At 38.5% G+C, this 19,729-nt stretch overlaps 1 protein-coding gene across 1 annotated transcript in view; it reads left to right on the forward strand.

The window, feature by feature from the left end:
* The window catches only part of PTGFRN (prostaglandin F2 receptor inhibitor), a 75,285-nt gene that overhangs the window by 21,854 nt on the left and 33,702 nt on the right, over positions 1 to 19,729 (forward strand). Inside the window, exons 2-4 of the mRNA XM_031967369.1 lie at positions 2,905 to 3,273; positions 4,867 to 5,280; positions 14,542 to 14,925. Of these exons, the coding sequence (XP_031823229.1) occupies positions 2,905 to 3,273; positions 4,867 to 5,280; positions 14,542 to 14,925 (1,167 nt within the window). The remainder of the gene's footprint in view (positions 1 to 2,904; positions 3,274 to 4,866; positions 5,281 to 14,541; positions 14,926 to 19,729) is intronic.

A 19,729-nucleotide genomic window follows, 5' to 3' on the forward strand; every position in this document is an offset into this window, starting at 1 on the left:
TTCTACTAATTCTCCAAAATAAGAGAAAAAGCTCTAGAATAAGAGTTAAGATAACTAATTCTGCATCTGCTGCTAGCTAGCTATGAGTCGCAAGTCTCAGTCTCTCTGTGAATACTTCCTCTCCTGAATTCTTTAGCATTAGAAAATTGACACCATATACTGCATCTCATTCTTTTCATACATCTTATCTTGTCTGCCATGGATATTTGCAAAGCCTCTTGAGGTCTCAGGTTTTCTTTTATTCATTTTCCTGTTCTCCTGTGGTTCCTTTTGCACAATAGAAATAAAGTCAATCTTTTGATAAGAAATTTAGTCATAATTCTAAGTGAAGTCTAAGCTGGACTTTTTTTTTTCCTCGATGGGCTGTATCATAGCTGCTGGTACATATCTCAAATGATTTAGAAGAGGAAAACCAGCTTTCTGCTTGTATAAAGGAGCTTAATGGGATAGTAAAATTAGAATAATGATTTAAAATGATAGCAAACAACTTTTGCAAGCACTATATTCCTTATATATTGAATAAGACTAACATCCATAATGGTAGAAATAAAAATATATTTCTTAAGGAGAGAGTTAAGGAAGGCAGATAAATGATTTAGCATTCCTTGACTTGTGATGATTTCTCTTGTTTGCCGAGGCTGAATATTGAGATTACTATTGCATCAGTGGTTCTTTTCCTTGGAACAAGATGCTTTTCTCCCTCAAAGACAAAGTTCAATTGCTTAAGTTGTGTCCAAATTTTTGTAACCTCAGCTAGGGTTTTCTTGGAAAAGATTTCTTTCTCCAGATCATTTTTGCAGATAAGGAAACTGAGGCAAACAGGACTAAGTGACTTGCTTAGAGTCACACAGCTAGGAAATGTCTGAGGACAGATTTGCACTCAGGAAAATGAGATTTCCAGGGCCTGGCATTCTATCTCCTGTGCCATCTAGTTGCCCAAGGACAAGATTGGGAATGGTTAATTACCTGATTATGAAAAGGAAAGCCAGTCAGCCTACTGACCTTTCTGAATTCTCAGTACCAATAATTAAGAGATCATAGATTTAAAACTATTCTTAGAGACCATTGAGTCCAAGTTCTTCATTTCACACATGAGTAAATGGAAGCAGAAAGAAATTATGTGACTTGCTCAGTCAGGCAGCTAGTGAGTATTTGGAGCAGGATCATAGCAAACCTACTATTGCACTCACTATTGCCACGTCACTACCTCTCTGACATGAGTATTTCCCAAATCGGTGCTAATTGGTTGAAAGGGACACATAGTATTTAACTTTACAGGAGAATTCATGGCAGTTCAAAAGGTAAAGGAACACAAGACTAGCCAACTCCTTTGATCCTGTAACTATTTCTGCTACTGGGCCAGGTACAGCCTCTCATTTAAGGTATCTGAAGGTATTTAGAAACCCCATAAGCCGAAGTTTGCAAATACTGCTGGCACTTGGTGTTCCTGAAGATTACTGATACCAAGGAAATTTCAGATTTTTTCCTTCTAGAATCTGCTTGCTTCAAGCTGTGTGCAGAGGAACATATACAGCAGAAGTGGTAATATTAACAAAACAATTTTGCCTTACTTTCCCTTGCCTCGCTTCCCTGCCCAGCACCCCACTTAAATCCATTATTATCAAGGACTTCAAAAGATTTCCCAGTAGTAATGAATGGTTAGAATTGGGAATATGGACATCCTTATGAGTTACTTGCCTTTTATCATTCTAGATAAGGAAGTCAGAAGGGACAATTAAAACACAGTAGGATCATCATATTTTTGACATTAACTATAAAACATTCCAGGGAACCATTGCTTAATCATTTTATTATTAGATATAGCTCTCAAGTTAAAAACTGTCATGAGTCAAAGAAAATCACATCCTGATTAGCCCCCAGGAAAGTTCTGTAATAGAGGAGAGGTAGAAAGTGGTAGAGTGTAGAGGGATAAATAATTGATGTGCTGTTCCCTCCCTTTTGGGTAAAGTCTAAAGGAATGACAGCATATTAAAGAATAACTGAGAAACTGGAAGAAGAAACAAGCTTCCCAAAGGATATTCTTAAGATCCTTTTTTTGTCAATCTTAGCAAACTGAGCATGTGGAATTCACTAATTGGAATGGACATTACTTGGTATAGCTCTTAAACCTTGACAAAGTGATTCTTGACAACATTTCTTCTTCATGGTACAGACCGTGGTAGTTTTTATCCCATGAATGAATGAATGAAAAGCATTTATTTGTTAAATGTTTACTAGATGCTTTAGTGGATAGAATGCTGGGTCTGGAGTCAGGGAGACCTGAGTTCAAATGTGACTTCAGACATTTGCTAGATGGGTGACAAGTCATGTAACCTTGATTTGCCTCAGTTCCTCATCTGTAAAGTGAACTGGAGAAAAATATCAAACTACTCCAGTCTTTTTTCCAAGAAAACCCCAAATGGGGTCACAAAGAGTCAAAACTGAAAATCACTGAAATGTAAAAAGATTACTGGGGTAATCCCTGAGGTTCAGATAGAAAAGTAAGATAGCCTCTGTTCCCGTGAAGCTCCCATTGTAATGGAAAAGCAACTTACATAGAAGGTTTCAGTTACAAACCAGATGGAAGGGTCTCATGGTCTTTAGGGTACAGAGGCAAAGCAGATGGGCAGGTCTTTTCTCCAGTTCATTTGCATTGGTAAGATCATACTGGTTTTTGATGTAGAGTCACTGATGGCAAAAATTTCCTTTTCTGGGTCTTCAGTAGTTGTAGCCCTTGCAGTCCACATCTCCACAGTGAGATAGCTTTAGGCCCTTTGCTATTCCAAAGGCTCTTGGATTCAGGGTACGTGGCGTGGAGGGACAAGAACCTCCAGAAGCTTGTCTCCCTGGTCCCTGGGATGCCTCAGGGACTAAAAGTCCACCTTTGCTTCCCTCTCATTGCAGCGGTTTGCCAGGGACGCGTTGTAAAGATCCCCACTGGGGACCTTATCCGAGTGGAGGGTACGGAGCTGGTCATTCCCTGCAACGTCAGTGACTACGATGGCCCCAGCGAGCAGAATTTTGACTGGAGCTTCTCCTCTTCGGGGACACATTTTGTGGAGATAGTGAGCACCTGGGAGGCGGCGTTCACAGCCCAGCCGTACAGGGAGCGGCTGCAGAGAGGGGAGATCCAGCTGAGACGGATCAGCAACGACGCCGTCGAGCTGCGCATTATGAACCTCCAGGCTGCTGACCAAGGGCAGTACAAATGTTCCACCCCCAGCACAGATGCCACTGTCCAGGGCAACTATGATGATACAGTGCAAGTGAGAGGTATGTTCTGTCGAGGGAATTCCAGCTGCAGGAGCTGAGGGTTTAGCATTTAAGAGCCCAAGTTCCCTCATCTTTAAAATGGGAATAAGAAGAATAATTCATTGTGTGATGAATTGGGTCAAATTATCTGAACTCAATCTTTTGACCCCAGACCTTATATTCTAGCCTTTATACCACATAGTTGCCTGCTAAATTCTTATAAGAAGGCAAAAATAAAGGGATAGTGCATGGCCAGTCAGTAAGCAATTATTAATTGCCTACCATGTGCTAGATGCTGTACTAAATGCTAGAAATACTAAAAAAAGAAAAAGCAGAATCTGCCTCACAGTTTAATGAAGGGGAAATAACACTGTACAAATAAGCTAGATATAGGGTAAATTGGAGATGATGCATTGAAGGTACTAGAATTAAATTGGAATGGGAAGAGCTCCTTGAATAGAGAAGAAGACTTGGAAAATGTGCATTTTAGTTCATTGGAAGAGGTGGACTTCCAAAAAGAAAACACCAATGTCTACTGATACCCAGGTTTCAAACTGGATGCCAATAAATGGATAGGATAACATGAATGGCTCAAGGTGAAAAGATGATTGAGCATTTCCATCTTTTCTGTTCCTTGGGTACTCTCTTTCCATGTACATGCACAATCCCATGAGGAAATCTTACAAATAGTTAAAATAATTTACATTTCTGAAAAAAATCATCACTAGGTGACTAGCCAGAAGAGCTTTTTCCATTAGACTCATGGTGTTGGAAGGGAAGCAATCTAGAGTTCCTTCTTTTTTCCCTCAAGTCCAGAAGAAAAACTAAAAAGATATATTTATATATGTATATGGAAAGCAGACAGAGAGAATGATTAGAATAGAGAAAATTGTAGTATTCGCTATATATAAATGCATCTCAGTCAATGATCACTTAGATCATAAGCTAAAATTTATTAAGCGCCTACTGTGTGCCTGGCATTCTTCTCAGTGACAGGGATACGAAAATAAAAGCCAGAGATTTTCTGTCCTCGAGAAGCTTACATTCTACAGAGGCAATGTCAAACTGTGAAGGGAGCAGAATTCTCACTGGTTGACTTTAGAACAGGTCTTTTTTGCCCACCCTCTTGGGTTTGGAGGCTGGATTGAGAGAAAATATAATGCTAAACTCAGAATCAGAGTTTTTCCTAAACTTCTGGCTTGTGATTTCATTCTGTATTCTCCTTAAAAAGCTTTTTAAGAGCAGAAATTAAGATTTATTAGGATTGAAAATTGCTAGAATTGTTCTGATCCATTGTGGTTCCTTCAATATCATCTGAACCACAATAGAATTATTTTTTAAATGTGCTAATAAGATCCTACATCATGAATGGTGTGTCTTCTATGGGTAGTTAGGGAGGGAGTGGGAATTGGGGACATAGGATTTGGAGTATTTGATTTGGGGAAGAAGAATAGGGAGAGAGCAAACTAGCTGCAGCCTGGCTGGTGTTAGAGCCTCTGCAGCTGTAGCTCCTGGCCAGGAACTCCCAGCAGAGTACCTGGTGCTTACAGAATTGGCCTTGTACTTTTACATAGGATTCTGGGTGTTCCTAACAGCTTTGTTTTGTCGGAACAGTGCTTACTGATGCTCTGCAAGTGAGTGCAAAATCCCAGCCTGCTTCCTCCCTGCACCTGAGGGATGGGGATTCATTTGAACTCCATTGCTCAGCCTCTTCTGTCTCCTTGGAGCACACACACCTGTCTGTGATGTGGGAGCTTCACCGTGGCCCTGCCAGGCAGAAAATACTCTCCTGGACCCATGAGAATAGGTTCTATCCTGGTCCACAGTATGAAAGCCGCTACCAGAGTGGAGATTTGCGCCTGGACACCATTGGGGAAGATGTTTACCGACTGTCCGTGTCTCGGGTACTGCCAGTTGACCAGGGTACCTACAAATGTGTGGTCAGTGAGTGGATTGGAGAGAAGGGAAAATGGCAAGAAATTCAAGAGAAAAGCGTGGATGTTGCCACTGTGACGATCCAGCCAACAGGTGGGTTTCCTGTGTCTATTTGTGTGTATTTTGTCATATCCTAGACCAGACTATGATGAGAAGCTGTTATGGCTTAAAATGTGACTTCAGACAAGCCCTCTAACCCAGGGGTCCTCAAACTATGGCCCGCGATTATCCCCCTCACCCAGGGCTGTGAAGTTTCTTTATTTAAAGGCCCACAAAACAAAGTTTTTGTTTTTACTATAGTCCGGCCCTCCAACAGTCTGAGGGACAGTGAACTGGCCCCCTATGTAAAAAGTTTGAGGACCCCTGCTCTACCCCTCTGGGCTTCTTTTTGCTTGTGTGTGGAATGAGGGGATTGAAATAGGTGAGACCCCTTCCAACTCTGGGTCTGCGATCCTGTGATCCCTTAAATTGACCAGACTTGGGGAGAGAAAAGGAGGATGATGGAAGCTACCATTACTGCATTCCCTTTCTTTCTTTGCCTTTTTAAAATCTGTGGTGAGGCATGTGGAGCCAAATATAGTGTGATAGAATCAAGCCTGGAGCTAAAAGGATCTCGCAGTCCATTTAGTCCAACCCCTTCATTTTTAGAGAAGGGACGTGATTTCCAAGGTCACATAAGTAAGTTAACAGTAGAGGTGGGAACTAAATACTCTAGACTTCTGAACTAATGCCCTTTCCACTCTACCATGAGGCTTCCAGAGTGATGGATATTATAGTAGCCTGTTACAAAGGTTAATTTTCTTGATTGGCTCATTGGGGCTCCCTATCTTAGAGTTCCGGATTAAATCTCTCCAATTCAATGGGGGAAATGTTAACAGATATATAAAAATTCCCTATCCAGATGTTGCTGAATAGAGTATAACTTTATTAAATTGCTTGTGGATTAATGTATTAGTAAACAAAGCATTGGTAAATACAATACAATGCCTGAAAGTGATATCAGGGAAGTGGACACCTGAGTTTCTAAATAGGTATCATTTATTTATTTATTTAATTCTTCACATTTATTGACTATAAAACGAATTCAAAGTCCAATAAATTTTGTTTTGTTTCTATTTTGAATTTCTATCTGATGGTGTTGGATATAGTAGAGTATTGCAAGGAGACACGATGAGAGGACTTGTGGCCAAAGCTGTCTGCTATTTAAAAAGCGAGAGTCACGGGATGGGTGAGATCCCATTAGCTGAGGCAAAGAGAAAGGCGATATCACGGTGTTGAAACCATGTCAATTATAGGCACCATTTATTTTGTAAATGGTAAAAACATGCCTCTCTGGGAAATCTCTGATTCTTCCTTCTTCCTTAGTGCCATCTATTTAGTGGATCAGGACCATATAGAAAAAAGTATATATTAACAGGAACAAGATGTGAATATCCATAGCACTAACAGATGTAACTTGTAAGGAATGACCTTAAGGACCCAAATTTTTGCCTGTTTCTGTCCACCAAGTCTTCTGTTCCCTTGCATGTGGAATCTGGGACAAAGCATGAACATGAGGTTCATCATCATGTGAAATATACCCCAAAGGACAATAAACATCTCAATATATGGACTCTTTTAAAAGATTTTTATGAATTTAAAAAATGGAATGTTATCTTATTACATCTGGTTGAATCTCACTTGTACCTCCATGAAGTTTTCTCTGAAGAATTTCAAAATAACAGAATCCCAGAGGTGGACAGGACCTCACTGACTACCATATATTCCACAAACACACCTGAAAATAAAACCCCATCTAGAACTACCCAACTTCTGCTTGAAGATTTCAGTGAGGGAGAACTCCATTTCTTAAGCTAGTCTTCTCCTCTTGATTATCTCTTTTCTTCCTGAACTCCTCTTTACCAGTCCATTTCCTTTTTTCTTTTAATTTTTAATCATGTCTTTTGTTTTTACATCACCTTCATTTCCACATGTTTTCTTCTCCCCTCTTCTACCTGTAACAAAGAATAAGAAAAAGTGAGAGTGGGAAAAGCCAGTTCAAAAACAAACAACAATCACATTTTTTTTTTGATGTTCAGTAGCATTTTGTTTTTTCAAATACACATAAAGATAGTTTTTAATATTCAAACTTTGTGTTCCAAATTTCTGAGACAGCAAGTAATGTGATATAGGTTAAATATGTGCAATTCTTTTAAACATATTTCCATATTTGGCATGTTGTGCAAGAAAAATTAGAATAGAAGGGAAAAAATCATGAGGAAGAAACAAATAACAACAAAAAAGGTGAAAATACTATGCTTTGATCCATATTCAGTCACCATAGTTCTCTCTCTGGATGCAGATGGTATTTTCCATCCCAAGCCTATTGGAACTACCTTGAATCACCTCATTGTTGAAAAGAGCCAAATCCATCACAGAAATAACAATCACATTAACTGAGTCTGACAGTATCTGGGAACTTCCATACCCATAGCTTCTCACCTCTGCAAATAAGAGAGGGAGATATATTTTTTCATTTCTTTAACACCAATCTTGTTCTTTATAATCATCACGCTGGTTTTGTTACCTTTTTTTTTTTTTTTTTTTTTTTTTTGCTGTTCCCATTTACTTTACTACTGTCATATATTTCCTGATCTGTTTAATTCACTCTATGATAGTTTCTATAAGTCTTCTCATACTTCTCTGTATTCCCTCTATTCATCATTTCGTAAAGAGTAACGATGCTCTGTTACATTCATGAGCCATGATTTGTTTAGGTGTTTCCAAATTGAGGAAGCCATTTTCATTTAAACAGGAAATTCCTGACTCCTGGCTGGCTTTTCCATAACTGTATCCACTTCGATTGTATTTAAATGGTGCAGAAATACCTAATGCTAAGTGGTGGCCATACAAATATGAAAAAAAAAAAAAAAAAACAATTCCTGCCCTCAAAGAGCTTACAGTCTAATGGGGGAAGACAACACACAAAAGAAAACTGAAAAGGGAGAGAGGAAAGGTACCAGACAAGGGCTATGATATAAAAATCCAAAGGCATATGTCCAGATGACAGATGAAATGGTGGCTGGCTTAGGAATCTACCTTAAATGAAAGTTCTAGCAGGAACTCTTTACTCTGCTCTCCAGATGTAACTTGTTTTATTTATTTTAATACTACTTAAGTAAAGGCAGCATGATGTCATGGACAGCATATTGGGCTTAGAATTATGAAGACATAGTTTCAGATCCTGATTCTCACTCTTGCTAGGTTTATAATTCTGGGTAAGTCACTTTACATTTGTCTTTGGCAACTCCATAGAGCTTATGTACTAATTTATAGATAGATGAGTAGTGATCAGTTTTAGTGAAAGAATTTCCCACACTGGGAGTCCCCTGTCTTTAACATATTTTGTTTGTTTTCATACGCTTTCAAAGCTCACGTTCCCTCTTTTCTATGTCATATGAATTTCTACTCAGATTAGTTTGTATGGTAGTTTGTCTCTTGGTCTGATACTCAGCACAGTGCCTTGCTATCAGGAGAACTTGGATTTACCAAAGGTTTTTAAAATAATAACGATCATCATTCCTTTCTATGTTTGTACCCTGACTTCCTTAGATTTCAAATCTTTTTGGATTCTCATGAATCTGATTGTCCCACTAACCTCTCGCATTACATAGATTTGCCCAGGCTAGTCTTAGGTTCCTACAAATAAGCTCTCTTCCTCCAACTGAAAGTTCCTTAGGCCAAAAATTATTTCTTTATTTTCCTATATGGCCTCTACTGATGTTCAGCATGAGCCTCTACACATAATGGTCTTTTATTCCAAGATGTGGATGCTCCCTGTGGCAGATAACTAACTCAGTGCTCTAGAGGTTTAAGTAGTATGGTTTGCCACTAAGGGCACCTTTGAACATTTTTTTTTAATGAGGTAAGAATGGGGCAGTTAGTTGGTGCAGTAGACAGAGCACCAGCCTTGAAGTCAGGAGGAGCCAAGTTCAAATCTGGTCTCAGACACTTAATACTTCCTAGCTGTATGACTCTGGGCAAGTCACTTAATTCCAATTACCTCAGTAAATATATATATAAAATATGAAGTCAAACTTATTTTTCTTTTCTTAAGCATGAGGGCCATATCGTTCCCATTTAGAGAGCAGAGGAATGAAGACAGTATCAGTCAGTCATTAATTATGGAAGTGTCTCCTCCTTACCAAGCCCTGTCTTTGGTACTGGGGATACAGATACTAAGAATGAAATTATCCCAACTCTCAAGGAGCCTACGTTCCAGTGGAGAATTAGTGAGAATGGCAGGGGATTGGACTAGATAAGTTTTTAAGGCCTTTCTAAATAATGAGTTCTGTTATTCTAAGACATTTCCTTTAGAGGCACAATTGTACTAAGACAGGGCAAGGGTGTGTTTGCTGTAGCCAACTCATTCTGGCTCATACATTCCAACTGCGAACTTTTCAGTGTGAGCATTTACACCTTGGAAATCAGCAAATGCTACAAGTCAGGGTGTGATTTATGGGTTTGATGTTTATGTAGACTTAAAATGAGAAAATATTAATAAATATTAAATTTTAAAGTGTTCATAGATCAGGGATTTAGAATAGGAAGACATCTCAGGGACCTTTCTGTTCAACCCTTTCATTTTATAAAAAATGAAGCTGAAGCTCAGAGAGATTGGTCACTCACGCAGGAAGTGACAATGGTTAATTTGAACCCATACAATCCAGATCCAGCATTCTCTCTCCAGTGTCTTTTCACACTGTAGCCATTGGATTTGGAAGTAGCAGAAGTTGGTGACATCCAGACATGAGCCCTCCACCTGATTTTAAGATGAAATCTTTTTGCAAGGGAAAAAGATGGTGGTTGATATTTACAGCCAAAGGTGCTGATGTGATCTCACTTTACATTCATGGAGGCCCAGAGGTGATAATTCAAAATGTACTCCGCCCCAGGCAAAACACAAATGAATTACTGAATTCAGTTCTGGGCACATTTTAGGAAAAACCTGGAGAAGCTGGACTTTTTCTCATGAGGACAAATAAGGTGATAAGGACTCTAGATACCATTCCTCTGTGGTAGGCTAACTGAAAGAGCTAGGGATGCTTAACCTAGATAAGGGAAGACTTAGAGAGCATGTAATAATTGTCTTTATTTGCAAGGCTGTCAAATGGAAGAGGGATTAGTCATCTTCTGTTTAGCAGAACACAAATGGTAGTAAGTGGTAGGATCAGCACAGACACAGACTTGGCTGGAAACATGGGAAATTTTTTCCTAACAGATCTCTCTAAAAAAAAAAAAAAAAAAAAAATGGAATGGGTTGCTTTAGGAGGTAGAGAGTTCTTCTCCATACTTAGAGGGGTTTGTGGAAAAGCTGGTTGACTGTTTGTCTAGCATGTTGGAAGAAAAGATTCTTGTCCAAATATCCTTGATATCTTTTGCAACTGAAATTCTATTATACAAGTATATTGAAAAATATAAGTTATAGGGGCAGCTGGGTGGCACAGTGAAGTCAGGAGGATCTGAGTTCAAATCTGGCCTCAGACACTTAACTCTTCCTAGCTGTGTGACCCTGGGCAAGTCACTTCATCCCAATTGCCGCAGCAAAAAAAGAAAAGAAATATATAAGTTATAGGCCACATTTAGATTCTATAAGAGTTGGGGTAGTGAATATAGTTAGTGTGCTCCATAGTTGAATCAATATGATAGACTAATGAAAAGCAGGAGAAATATCCTTAAACAGTTGGTGACATTCTATTGCTGAGTCTTCCTTTATTTTATTTTTATTTAAAGCAAGGCATCTTAAACTTTTTCCTTGCAACCCCTTTTCACCGAAGAAATTTTTACATGGCTTGGGGCGTATAATTATATTAAATAGATTTACAAATCAAGTGTTTATTCATAATAAATCATAATTTTGCAACTTCCACATTTAGACAATCCACAGTTTTAGAAGCTGAGATTTAAAGGAAAAAAAAATTAAAAATTAAAATAAAGACATGATGCTGATTTCCTTAATACTTATGACCTTACCATCTGTGGATTGACTTTCTATAGAAATCTATGCCATCTTCTTTTTCATATAGATCAGTCCTCTCCCATACTCTCTAGCAGATTACTCCCAATTTCTCTGCCTTCAAGTCTCTCCTCCCTGCAATCTGTCTTCCACTTATGTCAAAAGTCATTTTCCTAAAGTGCAGATCTGACCATATCATCCCCTGTTCAAGAAATTCCAGTGTTTCCCTGTTGCCTCTTAGTTCAAATGTAGAATTGATGAGAAAGGGACCATAGTTTTGTTTTCTTTTTATCTTTCACTGTTTAGCAGAGTGCTTGGCACATTGGCCCTTGATAAATATTTGTTGACTGATAAATATCTCTACCTCAACTTTAATCTTTAGTTACTCCCAGTCTTTTGGTTTTTTCCCCCGCTATGTACAAGTAGTAAAGTCTTCCACGGTTTTTCTTTCTTTCTTTCTTTCTTTCTTTCTTTCTTTCTTTCTTTCTTTCTTTCTTTCTTTCTTTCTTTCTTTCTTTCTTTCTTTCTTTCTTTCTTTCTTTCTCTCTTTCTCTCTTTCTCTCTTTCTCTCTTTCTCTCTCTCTCTCTCTCTCTCTCTCTCTCTCTCTCTCTCCCTCCCTCCCTCCCTCCCTTCCTTCCTTCCTTCATTCCTCATTATAGCTTTTTATTGACAGAACATATGAATGGGTAATTTTTTATAACATTATCCCTTGCACTCACTTCTATTCCAACTTTTCCCTTCCCTCCCTCCACCCCCTCCCCTAGATGGCAGTCAGTCTCATACATGTTAAACATGTTAAAATATATCTTAAATACAATATATTTCCACGATTTTTCTAAAAGAGGGTAGGTCCTCTCTAAGTATTCATCATCTATGCATTCTCTCCCCCATGAAAGATCCTGAGACAAAGCAAGAAATGAGTGTGTGCTCTCCATCCTTTGGCAGTAGTGATTCTGCTCTGCAACCAGTTTACAGAAGAGAAAATTCAAGGGGAAATAGAAGTCACTGTGTGGTTGAAAAACAACATAAATATGGGTTTATGTCTTATAGTTAAAAGAAATTATAGTTGTGATTTTAAAGCTGTAGCAGCATAAATTTTCTTATTCCTATCTATATGAGCTATGGCAGAAGTTTTCTATTGAATTAATAAAAATGTCGCAATAATATTAAGACTTTTGCCTTCAGCAGTTACTAAGTGTGATGAGCAAGGGGTAGGTGCTAGGAGCGTAAGGATTGTGTGGGCTCGGTCGATCTCAACATGAGGAGACCTACATGTACACAAATAAGTCTGAAACACAGTATAATGTGATATGGTTAAAGGAGGGCCTGGCAAGAAATTTGCACATGCTTGTCTGAATCAAGACTGTCCCTGCTGCATTTAACAAGGTTCTGCCCTATGCTGCTTTCTGTCATAGACTGTCTTTGGTGGCAAGAGATCCTTAAATGATTAGAGGCAGCTGGGTGACTCAGTGAATAGACCCAGAGGATCTTTGATGGGGGAGAGAATTCATAGATGATGAATAATTAGAGAGAACCTGCCCTCTTTTAGAAAAAGCATGTAAGACTTAAGTGTTTGTAAATAGCAGGGAGAGAACCAGTTAACTAAAGATTAAAGCTGGGGTAGAGATATTAGTCAAGAAATATTTATCAAGGCCTCCAATATGGTCTGAAGTCAGGAAGTCCTGAGTTCAAATCCAATCGTAAACTCTGGGCAAGTCACTTAAATCTATTTGCCTCCATTCCTCATCTGCAAAATGGGGATAATAATAGCAAGCATCTACCTCCCTGAGTTGTTATGAGTAATGTTTATGAAAACATATAATAGAGTACCTGGTATTTAGTAAGTATTATATACAATTATATATTATATGTGCCCGTTCCCTTGCATTATGTATGGTGGCAAGTCTAACCATCAAATGGGGTGGGGAAAATTGGAGGTTTTCATCTGTTCCAAATTGTAAGACTTCCTTAAACTTCATTTAAGTCCTTTAAATAGTGTGTCAGAGAGAAGATATATATATATATATATATATATATATATATATATATATATATATATATATATATAACTTCATTTAAGTCCTTTAAATAGTGTGTCAGAGAGAAGAGATATATATACATACATACATACACACATATATTATGTATTTCCATCCAGAAACTGGAAACAAGCTATAACATTTCCTTTCTCTAACACTAAGACTTGCTTCTCGTTCTTATCTAAATGGACTTTAAAATGGCCCTGAAAAGCTTGTTTGAAATGTATTTCAGGTTTTATTTAGATTCAAATGAAAGTCATTCACTAGGGAGGACTTGAGCTTTTTAGGTTAGGATTCTTTCCCTCCCCCAAACTGGGCACCAACCTCACTTTGTCCTACTCATTGGGTACAGCTGTTACCACTGAATAACTCTTGCCAGAGAACCTTAGGGATTTGCTGAGCCATTAACCTCTTGGGAACAGTTATTTTTCATCTGTATAATTGTTTCCAGATCATCATCAGTAAGCTGAGTGTTGTTGTACTTAGATTACAGATGTTCAGCTTCTTTTTTAAAAAATAAATTAAAGTATCACTAAGTGGAAAGCTTTGGAAGCAAATAGTGGAAACTCCATCGGTGGGTCTGCTGTTGGATAAAAGAAGATACCTGAAATATTATATCCAAATAGAGTCAGCTCTTGATTAGCCTCACTAATGAAATGGATCTGACTTAAGTTATAAAAATTATTTGTCTAGAATTTTATAATCTGTTTTTATATTTGATTTGTATGTGGGTATGTCTAATGTTTTTGGAACTAACCTTATTATGAAGTCACACCATTGAAGACTTAGGAGGAAAGTCATCTGGCTTCTCACCATTTTGGCCCCTTTCCTCTGAATTCTTCTGTTCTTTGTGCTGGAAAGAGCATCACTTCTCAGAATAATGTATAGTCCCAGCTGATCCTGGGTTGTTCTACATCTCTAAAATTGCCAAAGTTATGGTCTATATTTTCCCTGAGTTGGAGGAGGTAATTTGATCTTTGTCTTTAAAGATTTTTTTTAAAGTTAAGTCTCATAAAGGAGTAAAAGGTTTTATTTTATTCAACAGATATTTTGGAATACTTCCGAAGCCCCTCAATTACGTTAAGAAGAATTTTAAAATTCTCTTGCTTTCCTTTGCAAGGGGTGGGGAGAGGAAGGAGGAAAAGAATTTGGGACTCAAATTCTTTAAAAATGAGTGTTAATTTTTTTTTTTTTTTGCATACTATTAGGAAATAATTAATGAAATAAAAATATTTTTTAAAGGATCTAAAAATAAATTAATCTGAGGTTTGAATTATCTGATTTATCAGGATTTCTCAATATTGTTTTTAATTTTTAAGCCTTAAGAGCAACTGTTACCAAGAATAATGTATCCGTGACTGAAGGAAATGACCTGGATCTTACCTGCAGCATCGCCACTGATCAGAAGGATGATATCCAGGCTGAAATCACGTGGTACTTTAGCAAGGCACCTGACAGTTCTTTGCCTGATGCACACATTTTGGCAAGCATGGACCATAATTCCGTGGTGCACAGCCCATTGACAGTTACCTTAAATCGTGTGGATATGCACTCGTACCGCCTGCTAGTGCGAGATGCTAACAAAGAAAACTCTGGCTACTATTTCTGCCATGTGGCCCTCTGGGCACTTAGGCATAACAGGACCTGGCAGAAGGTGGCTGAGAAGATGTCTGAACCAGCTGGAGTGGAGGTCACCTTGCTGGGTAAGTGACTTGGTTATCAATAGAATTCATGAAAAGAGCTTTTCTTCTTCCCACATAGCTCTGGGCCTGAACAAATTATCTGCTTTATTTTGACTTCCCACATATCAGCAGAAATGAACTTTTGACCAGGTACATCCTCAGCCAGGAACGAAACCAAACTGACCCTGAATCTAGAAGGCACGGGAAGTGTTTGGATAATGTGGCTTCGGTCTCAATGCCTTCATTGGAGGGAATTTAATCTCCTTTTGTTGCTCAGATTTATAGCATCAGGGTGTTCCTGAATAGCTCTTTGAAACGAATCCTCATCCGAGAAAGGATGGAGTATCATTCTTTCTTCCCTTCTCCTGAAACTCCTAGGAACTGTGGCAGGGGCTCTGAGTTTATCTTGGTGCTTTTCCAAAAGCCTAAAGCAGAAAGGAAAGGAGAGGATTTCCTCACTTAAGGGAGACTGGATTTTCCTTTTGAGTCCTCCCAGAATCCAGAGAGATTTTATTCCTCAGTGTCAGGAGCCTGTGTACTTTGTCAGAGTATTTTAGCTTCCTCAACTGGCCCCAGATAAAACTAATGAAGAGCACTATTGGATGGTCAAGATAATTTCCAGAAGCATTACTTTTCTATGTAATGGAAAAGGAAGAATACAGGGGCCAGAATGGACAGATTGAAACTCACATCTTAGCCTGTGTAATCTTCAGCCTGTCTCCCACTTCCATTTTCTCATCTGTAAAATGCAGATAACAATGCTTGTATTACTTAGATTCAGGGGGATTCTGAGGGAACTGTTTTGCAAACTTTAAAGTGCTTTAAAAATGTGAATTGCCAACTCCCAAGCTGCAATTTAAAAAAAAAAAAAAAAAAAGAGAGATTATTGATATCTTTTATCCCAATATAACCCTACCCCACCCAAAGAGTCATTCCTCATAACTAAGGATAAAAAAGGGGTTAAGGGATGAGGGAAGGGTGGGAACCACTTTGATCTAAACAAACCAAATCCAACTGTATATGAGATATTGCACACCCATAATCCCCTACCTTGTAACTTTTCTTGTAACTGAAGAGGATTAAGCCTCCGGCTCTCCTCTTCACCCTTGTCTTCCTAGGCCTCCACCCCCAAATTAGATCTTTAGGCTGAAATAACCCAAACTCTTGAACTCTCCCCTCCTAAATTCTCTTTTCATTGTTATTCCAAATGAAATTAGCCAGGCTGAATGAAGTCGGCATTGAATGAGGTCAGCTTGCCCTTTTTCTTTTTCTCCTCCTCTTAAACTGAAGGGGAGACTGTTCCAATGAAGAGGACACAATGAAGACAATATTCTCCATGCTTCAGATTCAGGATTGCTGCTCAGCCATAGTACATTGGTCTTTAAAAAAAAGTTCACATGCCTTTTTTTGCACCATCATACCAGCCTACAGTAGTGTAGTGTGAAGAAAGAATTGGGTTAAAAAACTGAACTATACCATTTACTCAGTGATTGTAGCTTAAGATGCTTCATTTTTTTTTTTTTTTTTTTTGGACCATTGTCTTCTTATTTGTAAAAAGAATTGATGAAAACACAAGTACCATGATGAGAATGAAATGGAAAATATACTTGTAAAAAATAAGTTTTCACTAAGTATGATTTAGGCTTACCCTAATTTCTGGCCCCCCCTATCGTATTTTGAGTTTTATTTTCAAAGTTCTTTAAGTTTACTTTTTAAAAATATGCTTAATCAAGTTAACTTACTTTAGGTTTTTGATGAGTTACAATAATGTCCTTTATGTTTGAATATTCAATATTCTTCTTTAAGATTTCTTTTTTTTAAGTTATGATAACTGTCTTTACAACCTGCTTTTCAAGATTTTTGTAAGGAAGGGCTTTATAAGCCTTAAAAGAAATTCCCATTCCATTACTTTAAAACCCTGGTATCATCATTGCTTTGAGTTTATACCCTAGCTCAGTGGTTCTCAAATTTTTGTTTTCAGTATCTTTATCCTATTAAAAATGATTGAGGATCTCTCCAAAGCGTTTTTGTTTATCTAGATTATATTTATAGACATTTACCATATTGGAAATAAAAACTATTTTTGAATTTGTAGACCCTCTAAAAGGGTTTCAGAGATCCTCAGGATTCTCTAGACCAGGGGTCCTCAAACTTTTTAAATAGGGGGCCAGTTCACTGTCCCCCAGACTGTTGGAGGGCCAGACTATAGTAAAAACAAAAACTTTGTTTTGTGGGCCTTTAAATAAAGAAACTTCATAGCCCTGGGTGAGGGGAATAAACGTCCTCAACTGCCGCATCTGGCCCGCAGGCCGTAGTTTGAGGACCCCTGTTCTAACCATACTTTGAGAACCGCTGCCCTAGCTAGTATAAACCCCAGGGCAGGCTAATGGCCCATGTGGACACTATCAAAGGGAATTCAGGTAATCAAGGATAAAGCCTCCTGAGATCCTTTGGCTTCTCTCAAGTTGGTTTTGTCCTTTATTATTTATCTACTTATATGATCTGTAACCTGTCAGAGACTCAGTTTCTTCATCTGTAAAACTTAAATAAATATCCTTGTATTGCTGACCTCAGTGCTACCATGAAGAAAAATTAAATGCAAAGCACATGGCAGATTTTGATATTCTGGGTCAATGCCAGTTATCATTATTTCTAATTAAACATACTTAACTTTTCCTCAGCTGTGTGATTCAGCTGCAGAATTGTTTTGCAATCACAAGTATCAACTGTTGTCAGTTCCACATGGGTTCAGACCCCTTTGCCTATTTTTGTATTTTGTCTCACGGACCCACCTTCCCTGGATGGGGTGTGTGGGGAGGATCCACTTTATTTTGCAAGCTGATGAATGTTCATGAGGTCATAGATTTAGAGTTGAAAGCAAGCTCAGGGGCCATACAGAACAACACCCTCATTTTATAATTAAGGAAACGGGTTTGGTGAAGAAGTGGTCCATGGACAAGGAAATATCTATGGTGGGATTTGAATCTGGGTCTTTGAATGAGTGCAGTGTCCCATCTATTAGGTCATGCTTTCTCAGTGTTTTAATATAAACTGCAAGGAATCAGAGGATTGTGGTCCAAATGGCTCTTTAAGTCACCCAAGTGGTTCAGCCATGTATGATTCCCCATTTGGGATTTTCTCAGCAGAGATACAAGAGTAGTAGTTCCTTCTCCAGCTCATTTTACAGATGAGGAAACTGAGGCAGACAGGGGGACATGATTTTCCCAGATGTCTGAGTAAGTGTCTAAGGCCAGTTTTGAACTTAAAAAAAAAAAAAAAAAGACTTTTCTGCTCTCTCTCCATTTTGCCACCTGGTCCCCCACTTTATCAGGGGAGTCCTTTCGTGTCTGAATTGCTTAGGAAACAAGGTTTATCCAGGAGCCTTTCTCCCTGCCATGCAAACCACGTGCACAACACATAGGGAGCAACTGAACTGGAACAATGTTGGCCCGACCAGAACTCTCCTTAGCAACTCTTCAAAATAAAACAGATGTTGTCAGCACCAAAGGAGGGTTTTTCGTCTCTTGAGCTGCATTTGTTCCACAGCTCTGATCCCTGGGCATGTTGTATGATGCTGTCAAACCCCCCCCCCCCCCCCAACCTCCCGTGTTCTGAATCACTGCCTGAGCATCTTTCCTAAGTGGGCCGCCTGCTCCCCAGTTTGGGAGCCTTTGAAGGCTGACGCATTGATCTCGGCAAGTGGGGGCTGCGGGGCTGTCAAATTATAGGAAGAGCTCTTGTGGGGAGCTCTGAGATTCTCTTTCGTGGAAGGGAGTGATTAGGGTTTGTGCTTTCCAGAGAGTGAAAAGACAGAAAAAGGCGGAGAAGGAGCTGGCAGTGCAGCAGGGCTCTGTTACATTCCTCAGGCTTTTGTTGTGTGTGTCTGTATCATGTGTATGTGTGGTCTGGGAAGGGGCAAGTGGCAGATATTAAAAACATGAATGTGGTGATTGATTAGACCATTTGTACATTTATATATATATATACATTATATATATATAATATAAATATGCATTTATATGTAAACACATAAAATATGCACCCTCATAATCCAGATATTCTTGTGTGCATATATATATATATATATATATACATACATACATATCCATAAATACTAATGGATAATAAACATTATTTATTCATATATACATACTATCATTTCAGTTGTGTCCAACTCTGTGACCCCATTCAGTATCATTCTCCAACTCATTTTACAGATAAGGAAACTGAGCCAACTAGTGTTAAATGACTTTTAATTTTAAAATTTTAAAGTCTTCCTGACACTGGGCCTGACAGTCTGACTATGCCGTTAATTTAATGAGTTATTGTATAAAAAAAACCCACCTTACAAATCTTAAAGCTGTGCATAAATGCTACTTATTATATGAATGCACACCATATGTAGACGTGTATGTGCTCTAATACGCCACTGTCATATGCTTTTTATATACAAATGTCAGGATGAAGTGGATTTGGGATGAAAAGGCCCTGCTTTCAAATCCTTTTTGTCACTTGGATCTTTTCTTCCTTACCAGTAAAGTGTGGGAGTTGGACTAAAAGACTCCTAAGGTCCAGTCTAATACCTAGTATCTAAAACACGAGTGGTGGTTTTGTTAGGAGTAAAATGTTAGAAAAAATAAATGTGCATAGAATGACTGAGACAGTGAGATCAGCAATGATTTTTGTCTCATAGAATATTTACAGATATTCACAATGAGCAAACCCATAGGGAAGCCCAAGGGATGGAAAAGGCTGCTGGAAAAGCCGTTGCCTTCTCCTTTCCCTTCCAAAGGCATCTTCTTCCCCGCCCCCATGTCCACTCCAC

The sequence above is a fragment of the Sarcophilus harrisii genome, chromosome 4, assembly GCF_902635505.1.
Source record: "Sarcophilus harrisii chromosome 4, mSarHar1.11, whole genome shotgun sequence".
In the NCBI taxonomy this organism is placed as follows: Eukaryota; Metazoa; Chordata; class Mammalia; order Dasyuromorphia; family Dasyuridae; genus Sarcophilus; species Sarcophilus harrisii.